The 17288-nt window shown below is 35.4% G+C and overlaps 1 protein-coding gene across 6 annotated transcripts in view; it reads right to left on the bottom strand.

Moving 5' to 3' along the window:
- FGF14 (fibroblast growth factor 14) overlaps nt 1-17288 on the bottom strand; it is a 608954-nt gene that overhangs the window by 130579 nt on the left and 461087 nt on the right. For all 6 annotated transcript variants that reach the window (XR_012378726.1, XR_012378727.1, XR_012378728.1 and 3 more), the window contains exon 2: nt 3787-3897. Coding sequence is in view for 3 of the 6 variants with exons in the window: in XM_025874530.2 (XP_025730315.1) it covers nt 3787-3897 (111 nt within the window). In the remaining 3 variants the exon portion in view is untranslated. The remainder of the gene's footprint in view (nt 1-3786; nt 3898-17288) is intronic.

The raw sequence follows: 17288 nt of genomic DNA, 5'->3' as shown, positions 1-17288 counted from the left end.
CAACCCTGGCTATACTTAAAAACTAGCTGTATTCATAAAAGAGGACACCCATGCCCAATTGCAGACTAATTAAAAGTAAGAATCTCTGGAAGTGAGGTTAGGGTTTAGGGCATAAGGAATTTTTTTAAAGCTCCTCAAATGACCCTAAAGTACAGCCAAAGTGAAAACCACCATCCCAAGGCCTGTGGGGTGGTGGTCACAGTGAGCGATGGGCAATTTTTACACATCAAATTATCAGGTCAGAATTTCTAAGATGAGAGGACTTGGTTCATGTGAGTTTCTAATATTACTATAGTTCCTGGCATATTGATATTTCTATAGTCCTATTCCACTTGTAGCATTTATTAAGTCTGGTAATGGGAGCAATTAAGTTTAAGAGCACAGGAAAACCTCATGGCATCCCCAAAAGCAAGTGGAGGAAAAGAAAATCACCCCTTAATCAAATGCCATAGTTCATGGTAATGCTAACGTTTAGTAGTAGATAGATGGGAAGCTCTAAGAGTTTTAAACGAATATACCCCTGAAAATGAGTCTGGTGATGTAGTAATCTGGGTGCTCATTTCTTCCTGGGAAAGATCTTTGCAGGGCACATGGAAGCCAATAATAAGCAGTCAAGTTGCTACAGTATCTTCTCTGTTTGGACCAATCATCCATCATCAACCATCATCTTGCTATTTTTCCTCCCCGCGATTTCTAGATCTCTGGATCTAGAGGACTTTAGTGTCGGGCTCACCTGCCTGCTGGCCTTTCTCTCTCTTCACCACTCATCTGAAAATTTTTGACAAAGGCAGCTTAGTAGGGTGGTTCTGACTTTACCTAATTCTAAATAAGCTCATGTTTAGTTGTATGGTATGTGTCCAACTCAAATCACGAAGATTTGAAGGTTCAAGCCTCAGTTTTGTTATTTGGTAACTTTTAGGGTGGCATCATGGTGACTTTTAGGGTATTTCTCCTTATTTTTCCTACTTACAGATGACTAATCCTTGTTTTGTATTCAAAGAATTATCAAAAATCTGGAATGCATGCATGAATTACTACATCACACCCTAATGCAAACCAAAAGGGCAATGCTCCCATTAAGACCTTCCTGCCAACATCTCTAGAGCTCCTCCCCTTTTTATAGAATACTGTTCATGGCTTATGATTTCCTCAAGACTCATAAGACTGCTGTAATGAACCAGAGAAAAGGAAATCATCTTAAATTTCACCTAAAAAATAACTGTGGTTTTCAATTGCAATGATGGTACCCAAAAGTCGAGTTATTTAGTAATTCTCATGACTTTTATAAACCTGCTGTAGTCCCGCCAAGTTTTATTAAATTTTAGGTTCATACAATTTTTATAGCCTTTTGGGGAATCTTTACCTCACCCTGTTTTGCTCTCTTGTGCTGTGTTATTTGCAAATGTTGAAATGGTAACAAAACTAACCTAACTAGCTAAACGTGCACATAAAATGCAACACAACTTGTAAGAAAAGCAGCTGAGGCACATAGTGCCCCTTGAGTTCAGGAGCTATGACTTGGTTCTGGTTTGCTTGGACACAGGAGCTCCTGTTCCCTCTTCATTCCTCACCACGATTTAGGGGGATTAGAGAGAATTCCAACTGTTGCCCCAAGATTCTTGTTCCTTCTAATACGGTCACATAGCAGGAGAAAAGAAACCTCATACATTTAGAGAACAGAAGGTTTGTGTCTCTTTCAGCACCTCAGCTTTCCAGTGTAGTGTTGAATATGGTTCAGATAACCAGATATAATTACGTGTATATGCATATAATGTCTACATCTGCACTTTCACAGTTTAGAAAATATTGTGCTGCTTATTGAGTTTTGAAGCAATATGCTGTAAAAGACAGTGTCTACCTAACACTTCTTAATTCAGTATTGATTTCCAACATTAAAAACAACCAGCTTGTTTGCATTACAAAAACCAAAGAAGGAGGTAGGAAAAAGTGCATGAAACCTTTGAAAGAAATTATTTTTCTAAGAAGTCCAACTAAGCAGCATTTTCATATAGCTATGGTTTATTTCCTTTCTTGAAAACTTTGTCAAAGGGATGGTCTCAACCTCTAAGTCAGAATGTCCTAATTCTTGCAGTGATCAGTTATGGAAAACTAGTCCTCACGCTCCCCCGGACTTTGGCTGAAGGAAATCAGAGAACATTGAAGACATCAGAACTTTTGAATCTTTAGAGTCCTTGACCCCCACAAGTATAAGACATAAGAAAAAGAGAACGCCTTTTGTCAAAGAAGGGGTAAGGAGTTAAAGATAGAAGAAAATGAGCAGACATACATGTATTAGCTTGAACCAGAAGAAACTGACATTTTTACAGATCAAAGATGGTCAAGTCCTTATGCTTTTAAAAAGTTCAACCTAATAGCAAAATCCCAACAAGTAAACAATGGTTGACATCAGTCTTACGAGTAAAAATAACTTCTCTTTCTTCCTTGTGTTTGAATTGCTTTACCTTCTCTTTCTCTAAATAGAAGAAGGAAATGACAACGACAAAAAAAATCAATGAACAAATATGATACGGAAAAGTTTAAAAGGACAAAAGGGCGACAAAGTAGACACAAAGAGAGAAAAAGATTGGAAATTGAAAAAGAGGAAAACGCAGACAAACAGAAAAATTTTAAAGTTGAAAGAAAAATTTAAAATGAAGCAAGGTCCAAAGTCTAAAAAGTAAACACAATGGCTGGAAAAATATTGACATTTCACATAGTGACACCAAATGAAAAGCAGTCTAGTCTACTTTATGTTATTAGCTATTCTCGGTGCTATTGAAAATTTGATTACTAGAATTGAAAACAGAAAGTGCCTATAATTTGGTCTTATGTATTCAAATCCTCTCTTCTTTTCATGGTATGGTGCTCTATATATGAAGGGTAAGTGCTAAATGGGTGAAAAGATTCATATCCATTCCTGATCCACTAGTAATATGTGAAAAATATTTCCAATAAAATCAGTTTTTGCTTTTCATTAATTCTCCTGAGCAGTGGAAAGTGTCTATTTTAGAACTGATGTGCTAAATTAAAAGGAATCTAATGCCAGTATAAACAGAAAATGGGAAAGGAAAACACAGACAACTGAATAAGGAGGGACATCAGAATGAAAATACAAAGAAAAGTTAATATATTAAAAAACAATAAAATGAAGACAGACACAATGGATACAATGGAGGGTCAGTGGCTTTTCAATTAAAGGCAAATCATTACAGACCCAATTCTGTAGAGTAGTAAAACATTTTGTACAATGTATTTAAAGGCACAGAGCCTTCATGTCCTCTCTATAAAAGAGATACTATCTTTTCCTGTTGAATGCAAATTTGAAAAATTACATTTCTATTCTTTGAAACAACTAATCCTTATAGCTCTTGAATTACCACAGTTATCATTAAAAAGCTAAAGGCCTGATGAAAATATTCCCAAGGTAAACATGGATTCATCTTATATCCAAATGCACTAGTGTACTTACTTGACTTTTGCGAGATAAAAGGAACAACATTGCTGGACCTGCCAATTGTTTTGAGAAGAGAGAGAGAGAGAGAGAGAGAGAGAGAGAGAGAGAAACTAACTATCTTAAAATGACAGGCTTCTTGTGTTACTCCCGTTCATGTTTTCATCCATGTGGTCCAAGTAAAATCGTAAATGACATCCTGGCGTGTAACATTTGTAAAAATGAACCAACAAACCAACGTAACAAATATTTGTAAGTGTAGTTCAAAAAATCATTTATGTAGCAGCGTATCTTCTACCAACGGTGTTAACGGGTGGCCTGAGGTTGTCACTTACTAGAATTAGTGCTGTCATCCTTGGTTCCATCGAGAGCTCCATCGGGGTGCATTTGCAAGTAGTAACCTTGCCTGCAATATAACCTGGTCACTATACCCTTGAGCTGGGGATCTGAAAGGCAAACATAGTTATCATAAGCCTCACAACGTGTCACAATAGAGTTTCTTATTTCTTTTTTCTGATTCTTTTCTTTTCTTTTTCAGAAGAGGGCATTTGATAGGAGTAGCACCTTTGACTCTGTATCTCCCAGATTCCTCTGTATTTATCAAACCTGGCACATACTAATCATAGAAGGTCAGAAGCTGCATTTGTCAGCTGCAGAAAATGGATCGTTTTATAAAACTAATGTGTGGATTTAAATGATTAATTAAAACAATTAAGCTACTGAATCTATTAGTTTAATTATTAGTTAAATCCTAAACTAATTAGTTTAATATAATTCAGGACGGCCATACAAGAGTTTGGCAAACTTCTGGCTCTAAGAAACCTTATTAAAGGCTTTTTAATGGATTTTTCTTTTTACTTAATTTGACAAGTAATCCCAAAAGGTGAAAAAACTGTATTTTTTTTTAAATCAAACTAACATTTTGATATGCATTCTTAGAAAAAAACCCTTTATGGAGAATGTTTCTTTGATGTGTAAAGGGGTCACCCTAACTGGCATGGAAGCATCTGGTACTTATGCATGACCCATAGAAAAATGGGAAAGTTGATTTCTGAGCTCAGGGTAAGGCACAACAAACCTATGCTGTGAGGTCAGCTCTGTGGCCATATTCCAGACAAATTAGACCTACTAAACTAATTTATAACTAAAAAGGAAAATGAAATTATTTAACATGGTTTTGATTCTTAACCAAAAGGGCCAAGGATAGAGGACAGTGGAAGCTTATTAAAACAAAAGGGGAAATTTATGGTAACAGACCTCTCATTTGATGATTCATTGAAAAGATAACCACTCAGGTGACCCAGGCTTTACAAAGGGCCAGTTGTACCTTTGAAAATAAATATTTACATGTGGCTTTTCAAAGGCCATCCCTATCTCATGACTAGATTTGATGTTGGACATCATAGCCCTCGCCAGGGAAACTGGCACCTCTCCACAGCTGCTGAGTGGGACATACAAATGCGATCAGATCATGCTATCAAAACAGTAGAATGCTACAGAACGGTGAAGCCTACCATCTTGTAATTGACAGAAAATTTGTGGATTTGCCAACTGGTGAACACAAAAAATACACATGCCAAAAAAAGGCTGTTCCAAACCAGAATACCCTTAGCCTTTTGTTTAATGCTCAAGAAATTAAAGAGAATGTCAATATCTATTGTTACGTACATACGATATAACTAATAATTTGAAAAATGACTTTATGGTACACAGATTTTCTTCAAAGATTATATGAGAATGGAGAAAATCTGGGGAATAATGCATGAACACCACAGCATCACATCAGTGTGACTAAATATAATAGAATGTAGATGCTTCTAAAAGGCTAGGATTAAAAAAAATCTAAGTGGTTATTGGGATTGTGTGACATATGTTCCTTATTCTGTAGTATATACCTTTAAAAGTCACACAATTCTAAGATGTGCATTCGTGGAAAAATTACTCTCGCACCTTAGTCTGCCCATCACTCAGTAAAATTTGACTGGGCTACTGACTGTCTAAGTATCAAGGGCTTCTATTATTACGTATGCTGCAGTTTATTTATGCTCTTCACTGAAAATAAGTGGCATGGAAAAGAAGAGAACAAAGGTAAAAAGGTGGGTTCTTAATTGTCGTGAGGACATACAGAGGATTTCGGAGATTGACAATTCTGTAAAACCTTTATGTTCTGAATGACTTACATTTAAATCCTACATTTTAGCTTACTACATCTTCGGGACTTGAATTAAGTGGGTCAGGCAAGGCAGTACAAGACGTACAACCCCCACAAACTCCCTTACACTTAAACAAAAAGAACACTTTTTTGGTTTTGCTTTTTCTATGATCAAAAAGACAAGGGATAACAAGTATTGATAAGAATGTGGAGAAAGGGGAATCCTTGTACACTGTTGGTGGGAATGCAAATTGGTGCAGCCACTGTGGAAAATAGTATGGGGTTTCCTCAAAAAATTAAAAATTGAACTACCAAATCCAGTTGATCCAAGAATCCCACTTCTGGGTACACAGCCAAAGGAAATGAAATCAGGGTCTTGAAGAGATATCTGCACTCCCATATTCACTACAGCATTATTCACATTAGCCAAGATATGGAAACAACCTAAGGGTCCATCAGTGAGTGAATGGATAAAGAAAATGAGGTATCTATATACAACGGAATATTATTCAGCTTTAAAAAGAGGGAAATTGTGTCATTTGTGACAGCATGGATGAAACTGGAGGACATAAGGCTAAGTGAGCTCTTCCTGACCACACCTGATTTCTGATTAGGAAGTATAAGCAAAATACAAAACTGTGTTTTTCAGTTCTCACTAAATTTCAAAGAAACATTGGTAACTATGTATCTAGTTTCCCATTATTTGATGTTGTCTCTTTAGAAACCATAATAGCATTGTGCTCTTCTCAGGTGCCAGGCACTATTCTTAGTACATCGCAGGATTAACTCATTGAACTCATCACGACTTACTTAACGGAAAGCCCACTTTGAAGATTAGGAAGTGGAGACAGAGTGATGGAGTCATTGACAAGGAACACAAAACTGACAAGTGCCCAGCTGGGGTTAGAACACGATCCTGCCCCCATAACCCCTAAACTACGTGGCCTCTGGGAGTTGAACAATTGACCTGAAACTTTAAAAAACCTAAAATAAAATGCAAACCAATTTTGTTTATTTTTTCTTTTCAACTAGGTTTTTAAAGATTAACCACGGTGTATCTAAACCCAAATCCTGCATACTTGGAGCTGAATCTGTGGTTTAAAACAATAACATGAGATTAGAATCAGTGCTTGAAAATCTCTTCTATGATCTGCCCGCTTTGCCATTGGCCACATTGCCAATAAATCTCCACCCGTGCAATCCTCACCAAGGTTGTAGATCTAATATTGTAGGCTTAAACTGGTCTCGTGTCATTCTCCCTCCTCCACCAACTCCAGCCAGAAGGTACTTATACCCCTGACTCAGTGACTCATGTGAACTGTCTCAGAGGCTCAGATCAACACCGCGTTTGCCTTTGTCATTCCACCTAAACAGGTGCCAGGTTCCTGCAGATGCTGCCTTCACAATCTCCCTTATTTTCCCTCCGTACTATTTTCCCTGCCAGCAGCACTTCAGCCCCTCTTGGCCTCTCCTAGGTGGTCATCCCACCTGCAGTGTGCCCATTCCAATCCAGCAGATGCGGAAACATGCAGTGGACTATTAACACGCTCTGCAGCAGCAGGGGGGCCCCATTTTACCTGCCGCGCCTGGTTTGCTACTGCTCCAAGCCAACCCTGCGTGTAGCCCAGCCTGGGTCACTGGGGGCTGCCTGAAAATATCCCATAATCTCTCACATTTATCATGTCCCCTTAACCTTCCCTGTCTCAAACATGCTCACCTGCATAAAGATGCCTCCTTGCCCATCTGTGCGCACACACCCACATGCATACATCTTTGCATACTTCACCTCCTCCTTCTTAAGTTCAGCTCCATCAACTCTTCCTCTGCGGCACTTTCCTGACACCTCAGATGAGTTCAGATTCCTCCTCTGAACACTTTTATGGCAGCATTCTTCATAGGCATTGCTCATTTTTAAAACATCAAAATTCTTTCATTTTGAAATGTTTTTAATACATTAAAAGTTACAGGAAATAATATAACCTACATCTATGTACCCACCATGGAGGTTAACAAGTATTAGTATTTTGCTTTATAATTCATAATTTGAATTTCACATTTATTTGTGCAATTATGTGATTGACATCTGTCTCCAAACTGTACTGTAAGTTCCATGAAGAAAATCGAAATGTATGATATTGCTCACCATTACATCTCCAGGGTCTAGATAAATAGAAGTTGGGCAATATATGTTTCTTGAATGAATGCTGACTGGGTTAGAGGGCAATTTATCTAGTACTTTCATATATTGCTAATAAGAGTGAAACTCGGAACAACAACGTGAAATCCAGGATGGCAATAAAGCCTAAAAAATATCCAAAACTTTTGACCAGCTAATTGTATTTTCTAGACTTCTAACTTAAAAATAAATCCTCAGGTTTATAAACTTTTGTGTAATGACGTATGTGTATATAATATGAGCATGACTATGTAAAAAATATTATACATGGGGGAAAATATGGGAAAGAATACACCAAAATATGAAATGTAAATATATTTTGCTGGTTACTAGAATATATATTTTTCAACAGTTTATTATTTAAAAACTTTCCTATAATTTTATAATGAAAATGCAGATTTAATATTAATGCCTTTTGACAAAGGATGTGTAAAGATAACACTTCATACATACTTGCAATTAATATTGCATATATATATGCAAATAACCTAAATACATATTACTGTTGTCGATTAACTGGTTGCACCAAATTTCCAAGGATTCCATGTATTAGTTTCTCTTTGTGCTTAGTCACATATCCACAAAACCTTCACTATGATCCTCACTTATAAAATTGGCCATTGTGCAATGTGGCCATTTATAGCTTGAGGTCACTCTGGAAAACAAAACCTTTCCTCAAAGCCCCAAAGTACAAAGCCAAATAATCATAACAAACATAAAACAAAAGAAAATGAAACAATTTTCCTGAGAAAACAACCACATCAGTTATATGTGATCAGGCAATGGTATGACAAAGTTTCTAGATCTACTGTGTAGAGGAGAACAAACCCTCCATGTTCTCACTCTGCAGCAAGTCTCAATTTCAGCCTAATATGTGCTGGACAGCTCACTTACATGTATTATTTCATGGCGCTGTGAGAGAAACACTGACAAAAGGGCCCAAAAATATCTCACATGACTGCCAGAATGGACAGGACCCAGTCTGGGCAGCTGCAATAGAAGCACAAGTCTCTCAAAAAAGAGCATCCAAAGTGGGCTGTCTCTCCCCAAAAAGGAGGGGGGAAGGTAATGGATTGCAGCACATGAAGACCCAGTATTAGAACTTCCTGTTTGATCATCACCTTCAAAAATGAAAAAAGGAATTAAGCTTTGCTAATAGTTAACATGCAGTGACTTCAGAGTCTTCAGGGTCACATGTCACATGAGGTCCTTGAAGAACCTGAGGCAGGTTGGGGCATCCTATAATTCTGAGGGGCTGGCACCATGACCCTGGCTGCCAGTCATTGTTCCCAATGAATGCTTTGCAATATGCTGAAGTTTATACCTTCTAGGGTAAGAAGATGTATAAGTTATATTATCTAGTTTAACTAAAGTTGAGATATTTTAGGGAAAAAAAATCCAACAGAGATAGTATGGATTAATGGTAATACTAAAAGAAAAGAATCTAACACCAAGAAAATAGCAAAGTGACTAATCCTCCACATGGGTTATGTGGCTAAAAACAAGTACACAAATAAATAACAAAAGCAATGATGACCTACCTATTCAGATCTAACATGAAGTCAGCCAAAAGTATTTGAAAATGTTAGGACATCTACTATGATAAAAACAGAACATCACCCCAAATGAATAGTATGCCTTGAGATATTAAACAGTGAAAATATTACATGTGTGAAACAAGCTTATACTGAGGTACATGTTCATTTTTTTTTCCATTAAACTAATAGGATAAGAAGGTTTGGTGACATTCTCCTAGTGAATGTTAAATATAAGCCAATGTTAAATATAAGCCCTACAAGAACAAGGATTTTCTGTTTTTGTACTGATATATCTGAAATCCATATGACCTTGACTCTCAATTAATAACTGAAGGAAAATAAATATCTGAAATCCCTCACCTACATTTTAGCTAGCCATATAAAAAATGCAAGAATATTTTTCAACTCATAAAACTGTTAGAGTCCTTTATTCTTTCCTAAAATATTTATGCATTCAGAATATTTACTCTGCTTAAGAAAATATGAAAACTTTGTCTTAATTATCCTTTTTCCTTCTATTTTCTCTCTTGTTATGCTTACTGTTTAATACATTTTGTTTGCCATTTTACTAAAAATGTTTTGAAGATACTCTTTGTCTGAAATTCTCTACTAAGTATGCTTTCTGACATTAATTAAAGTAGAAATAATGAAAGCTAATGTGCATGTGTTTCAAAAAAAAGGGTTTCATAATATATTAGCCTCAACCCTCAAAACTGAAAGAAATGCAAATCAGCTCAACTGCCTTCAGATACAAGAAAAAAAATACCCAACATTTTTAATTAAAACAATCACTCTCTCAGAAGTGGGTTAATTTAAATCAATCACTGTCACAAATTGTTTCCATGCAATGTGCAGACTGACAAAAGAGAAATCGGGATAATTCTTAGAATGATGGATATATTTTTAATCATTATTTAAATTGAAAAATGCACAATATGGCATGTGTTTTTATATAGCAGATATAAAAATGTATATACATCACACATATACCATGCTTGTCTATACATAAGTCTCAGTACTTGTTGGTTATCAGTGCACGTTCTTAAATGTCTCTCCTCTATTAGCTATGGAAAAATCACATGTTTTTTATAGGGTAAAAAGCAACTTTGGGAATAGACATTTTTTTTTTGTGGCAGATCTAATTAGATTTTGGCACTCCTAGTAGCAGAAAATAGCATTGTGAATAATTTACCCAAAGCCATAAATTATCATATAATTCAGCCATAAAAATAAACCATATCAGAAGCTCTTCCAAAGGGCTGAGGAAAAGGGTGGGGTGGGGACACTAGGAAAATTATGAATAAACTAAAGTTATGTGAAAACCTGCTATATCTTTCTGTTAATGCCATCCTTAGGATTGCATTCAATGTCCTCTGGAAATTGCCCCCATCACGCTAGGAACTTTGTTTCAGCTATTTCAGAATGGTCCCTCAATCCACCACCCCAATCCAATGCATTACTATGTCTGTTAAATTTTAACTGTTGATTCTGCAGCCTAGAATAGGCTCTCCACCTCTGCCTACCAGAATCTTATGCTTGTAGGGACTAGAGATAGAATCTCGCATAAAAAAAACAGTTCTTGCCCTCAGAGAGCTTGCTATCTACTGAGAGGAGTAAGGGAGAATGTATAATATGATTTTATGCCAATTAGTCATGTCTGAAACTATTGGGTTTTTGTGTCTTCCTGCCCTGCAAATACATTACAAATCCCTTGATAATTTGCATCATATGTTATTCAAAGTAGTCTATCACTATGCTTTGCACAGAGCAGATATCACACACAAATACCTAATGACTGAATTCATATTGTTTGTCTTTAAAAGAATCTATATATAAGCCCTAAATGGCATTCAAGGCAAGATGGATTTTTTTGTATCTTATTTAAGAATTGGAGGAGCAGAGTAGGCTTGAGATAAAGATAAATGTGGGTTTTGAAATGGAAACACAAATAATTAAAAAACAATTGTTTTCCAAAACTATTTTGGCCAAAAAAAATCCCTCTTAATAAAGTATATTAAGGAAACAACAGTGGGTAGAGCCTCTTCTTGGGGAAAACATTTGAGAAGATGACTAAAAGGAAGGCATGCCATAATATCCTGCTTAATATTTGACCCTCAACTCTAAGGAACAGATAGACCTAAGAGTGGTTCTTGGGATTCCTAATGCAGGGTTGAAGCCTCACTAATTTGGTGAATCTCCAGTGTCTACAAGCTCCAAAAGGAAACACATCTTCAGAGCTCAGTTAAAAACACCCTCTTCCAATACTATTTTCCAACAAGGTTCTCTAATTGCAAGATTCTAACATATTAGAGATACATTGGTCCTCCTATGGCCCCAACATAATTCAGCAATGGACAATAAAATCTAAAAATGTTGGATCTACTGTTTCCCTCTACTTTTTCATCACTTACAAAGATGAATAATTATTAAACATTGTGTTTTCTGGTTTGCTAACTTATTCCTTCTAAATTGTAATTATATATTTAAAAATAAAGTATAAATGTTAATTATATAATTGCAAAAGACAATATAAAAAATTCTTGTGCATATTTAAAAAAGAAAAGCATGTGGGGTGCCTGGATGGCTCAGTCAGTGGGCATCTGACTCTTGATTTTGGCTTAGGTCATGATCTCAGGGTTGTGAAATTGAGCCCCACATCGGCCTCTGCACTGGGTGTGGGGCCTGCTTAGGACTCTCTCTCTCTCTCCTTCTGCCCCTCACTTGCATGCTCTCTGTCTTCTCTCTCTAGAAGAAAAATATGTGTCCTTCAGTGACAACATTTGGGATTCAAGTCAATCATTATTATTATTACATCTAGAGAAAGCTTTGTTGATAATATATTCTGTCATGGATTCCTAATTTATGAATTACCTCATTTCCTCCTGGCCAGAACACATACATGCATATGCAAAGAAGCAGTATGCTCTGTCTCGTTCAGTGTGCTGATAAATCATTCTGTGTGGCATCTGCAGTACTTATGAAGTACTTATATGAACACATTATTCATGTTCAGATTCTTCATCAACAATATCAAATACTAAAAGAAACTACTTTGAGGATATTTTATACCAACTCCTTTACATTAGCCTAAGTATCAGGAACAAACATGCTGCTAGCTGACTGAGAGCATAATATTTCCTATATTGCTGAGCAAATAACTAAGCATTTTACTTAAATTTTCAAATGCTATTGTCATTGGAAGAGTGGACTCTGAGATCCTTCAGTTTAGTTGCTATCTAAATGACATTTATTTATTTTTTAACTCTAAATATACATTTTGGTATTTGTGTTCCTAATGCTGTTTTCAGATAAGTACATTAAAGGAGTGTTCAAAATCTTAGCAATATGTTTGCGATAAATACTTTCTAGTTAAATTATCAGAATATTCCATGTTTATTCAACTAGTCTCCAAATGTTCAATGATAAACTTTTTTCTATTTTTTAATTACAGGAATTTTTAATTAAGAAAACTACTATTGGCAATAACTGCTACAAACCTCTTTTGGAATTCTGAAAGGAATCTGTGCCATCTTGAAATACTCACAAGTTGGAAATTGAACTTATGATACTTTTTTCACAATAAAGACACACACACATACACACACACACACACACCAAATGGCAAAAAGTGGGGAAAAAGAGGTTTTACTTTGACATTTAAGTGGACAAAATCACATTCTTTAATTTTGATAATCCTTTCACTTCATGCTGCTCAACCAAAAAGCCATTTTATACTTATTACAAGATAATGTGTAATTGCATATTATAAATATTAATCATGCCTCTCACTGTGTTCTTCATAAAGTTTGAGGCTAATCAAATGTAACTGAATGGCTTGAGGAGCAAAGGCCCAAGAGTACTATTAACATGTGCTAATATCTCATAGTCAAATACTATCATAATGAACAAATTTCGATGCTGGAAATATGACTGAAAAATAATATGAATGTTATATGTACCACAGGCCATAATCTGAGAGAACTGAATAATTGTGAAGACTTTCTTTAAAAGTGACTTCAACACCTGACCAAGATAGAGTAACAGGGACCAGAAGTACCCTTTCACATGAAACAGTAAAGAACTGACATACTGAATTTTGCAAGATACTGGACATCAGGAAATGAAAAACAGTAGTCCCTGAGTGATGGGAAAGAAATGAGGTGAGTCCTATTTCCTGAGAGAGGTTCCAAGGCATGGGGAAGGAAGGAGAGCCCAGTGGACTCTCTAAATTGAGGAGATTAAGCTGAGAGTCCAGGGAGACCAAGGTAGATGGTATCCAGAGTATTGGAGAAGAGAGAGCTACTGAAAGAGACAACTTCCAAGATCTGCAGGTTTACGTGAGAATTCAGCTCTGTACCAATCTGCAATTTATGTAAGGAAACTATCCCAGGCTGAGGAAAACCATCTGAGAGGATTTGAGGCAACATTGCCACAAAAACACACAGAACTGGAAATACTGCATATTCCCATGAGTCAGACTGCAAAAATTCATAATTCATGGGGCATTGAGCAGAGTATAAATAGGGTCTGCCTCAATAGTGGAGAAAAATTAGCGCTAGACTGAGCACTGCTTCAGTCTCACCTAAACAATTCTAAAAGCAAAGAAATAAGAGAAGCAAATAAATAAATAAATAAATAAGAAAAAAAATTCTAAAAGCAAGAATCAAAAAGACTATACCATTTCAAAGGAAATTAAGTGGATCCCAGAATAATCGCAAGAATATTTATGGGAATACATAAATTTTGAGCTCCCAACAAAGTAAAATTCAAAATATTTGGAATCCAATCAAAAATTACCAGGCATGCAAAGAAGCAGGGATATTTCACCTGTAACAAGGGGAAGAATCAATAAATCAAACTGACCTAGAACTTCCTCAGATGTTAGAATATTAGACAAGGGCATGCAGTCATTATAACTGTATTCCATAATTCAAAAAGTTAAGGAGAGACATAGAAGACATAAAAATGACCCAAAATGAACTTCAATAGATGAAAAACACAAGTTGTAAAATGAAAAAAAAAAAAAAGACATTGGATGAGATTAATTTCAGACTAGGAATTGCAGAAATGCAAAGGATGAACTTGAAGACATAGCAATAGAAATTGTTCCAAATGAAGCCCACAGAGAAAAAATAATTAAACAAACAGAGCCTCAGTCAGTTGTGTGATAACTTGAAGCAACAAAATGTATGTTTAATTGGAGTCCCCAGAAGAGAGTATCAAGAGGACAAGAAGGAAAATTGAGGAAACAATGGCTGAAAAACTTCCAAATTGTTAAAAGTATAAAAACAAATATCCAAAGAGCTTAACAAACTCTAAAGACAAGAAGAATGACAAAATACATCAAGGCACATCTTATTGAAAGTACTCAAAACCAGATAAAGAGACAATCTCTTTTTCCCCCAGAGTCAGGAAAAACACATTACATACAGAGGAATAAAGACAAGAAAGACAGCAGATATTTTGTTTGTAACAATTCAAGCAAGAAGACAATGGAGCGACATCTTTGAAGCATTGAAAGAAAAAATACCCTAAAATTCCAAAACAGTGAACATATCTTTCGAAAACAAAGGTAAAATAAAGATGGTTTTAGACATCCGGAAAAGAAAGAGTGTATCATCAGATGAATTTCATTACAAAAAGTGTTGAGGGAAGGCCTTCAGGGACAAAGAAAATGCTAACAGATAGAAATAAGGATCTAATCTAAGGAATAAGGAGCACTGACAAAGGTAAGCACACCAGTCAATACATACATTTTTTGTTATTTATATCTCTTTAAAAGATAATTGACTGTTTAGGCCAAAAATAATAGTGCAATGTGAGATTTATAATGTGCACAAGTAAAACATATGACAACAAGAGAGGAGAAATAGAACTATACTATATGTACTTGAATATAAACCATATATGCTATTAGGAAGCCCCACATTTAGTTTAATGTTCTGTTGATACCATGTTGAAATTATTAGTAATTTTTTAACCATAGGCCCTGCATTTTCATTTTGCCCTGAGCTCCTTGAATGATATACCCTGTTCTCATCTTAGATATGACACCAAAAGCATGATCCATTGAAGAAAACTTTGATAAAGTGAACTGCACAAAAATTCAAAAATTTCCTCTCTTCAGAATAAACTGTTAAAAGACTTAAATACAAGTTATAAGCAGGGTGAAAATATTTGCATACTTTATACCTGAATAAAGGCTTGTATCCACTAATACATAAAGACTTAAAACTCAATAATAAGAAAACAAGGATTCCAATAAAACAAATGCACAGAACTATAGAGCATTTTATCAGAGAATATTTGTGGATGAAAAAGATGTTCGCAAAAAGAGGAACATCACTAGTCATTGGGGAAATGAAAATTAAAACCATAATGGGTTAGAGTTACACATATTAGAAGATTAAAATTAAAAAGAATACCAGACCAATTTTTGGCAAAGATGTGGATAAACTGGAATTCACATACACTAATGGGAGGAATAGAAAGTGCTCCAACCACTTTGGAAAGCTGTTTGCAGATTCTTAAAATGTTCAGCATAAACCTGCCAACATAATCCAGCCATTCTACTCTTAGATATTTACCCAATAGAACTGAAAGAATACGTCCATACACACCCTGTATGTGAGCGGTTATTTGTAATTATTTGTAATAGCTGCAAACAGGGAACAATCCAAATGTCTATTTGACAGATGAATGGATAAACAAACTGTTGTATAGCATACAATTGAATACTATTCAGCTAAAAACAGGGAATGAACTATTGATAAATGCAACAAAATGGATGGATTCCAAAATAATTGTGCTGAATAAAAGTCACATGTTTCCATTCATACAATATTCTATAAAATTTAAATAAATATAAAATGACAAAAACAAGATCTGTGACTTCGGAGATTGGTGAAAGGCAGGGAAGGGCAGGAGGTTAGGAGTGCCAAGAGGCAGAAGGAAACTTTTGGGGTGATAGACATATTCATGATCTTGAGTGTGATTGTACTTTTTTATGTCAAACTCATAAAATTATACACTTTAAATATGTACAGATAATTTTATGACAATTATACCTTAGGGGAGCTATTAAAAATAAAAACTAAAGGATAAAAAGCATCAATCAATATTAATAAAAGACAAAAGAGATTTCAGGGTAAAGAATCTTACAGTGGATAAAAACAGATTATTTCATAATGATTAAGGCATCAGTTTATTAAGAATACATAAGAATCCTGAATGTTTATGCATTAACTGACAGAGTTTCAACTACATGAAGCAAAAATCGATGTAGTTTCAAGGAAGAATAGAAAAATATAAAATTATAGTCAGAACTTTCAGCTCTATTCTTAAAAAAAAAATATGTGACAAATATACAGGAAATCACTAAGGATGTGGGGGGGGAGTCTAATGCTTAGAGTGTCATATGTTAAATTTAATATACTCAGTTAAATCATTACAAACTATGATTCATTTTTCCTTTCAGAAACTAGAAATGGGATTTCCTAAACATAAAGAATCTGAAAACTACTATTTGACTCATTCATGGGATTTTTCACAGCCAATCAGACCTATAGCAGGTCATATTAATTTGCTCTCCAGCTGTTACTACATCATCTAAAATTGAGTATTAGCATGACAAAAAGTATGATGTTAAGGAATCAAGGGCATCTGTTGAAATTAAAGTACCCAAGGCTTTCAGTGAGTTATATTGCAAACAATATATGGTATTGCATTAACCATGTAAACAAGAATTACGGTAGATGCATAGTTTTATTAGCTTTCTTAAGAGAAATTGTCGAGGAATAAACTGGGAACTTTGCATGAAAAGACATGTTTTTAACTTTTTAGCACATATTTGTTTCAGGGTCAGGAAGCATTTCCCTGAGTGTACTATGCCAAGAAAATAATCAGGACAGTAGTTGAATTTCAGAAAATCACTGCACATGAAAAGGACCGATCAATAGCTTCTCCAGAGTT

Source organism: Callorhinus ursinus, unplaced genomic scaffold (genome assembly GCF_003265705.2).
Source record: "Callorhinus ursinus isolate GAN/ISIS: 27379988/994484 unplaced genomic scaffold, GSC_fseal_2.0 scaffold7, whole genome shotgun sequence".
Taxonomy (NCBI): domain Eukaryota; kingdom Metazoa; phylum Chordata; class Mammalia; order Carnivora; family Otariidae; genus Callorhinus; species Callorhinus ursinus.
This window is presented reverse-complemented; position numbering and strand designations above follow the sequence as displayed.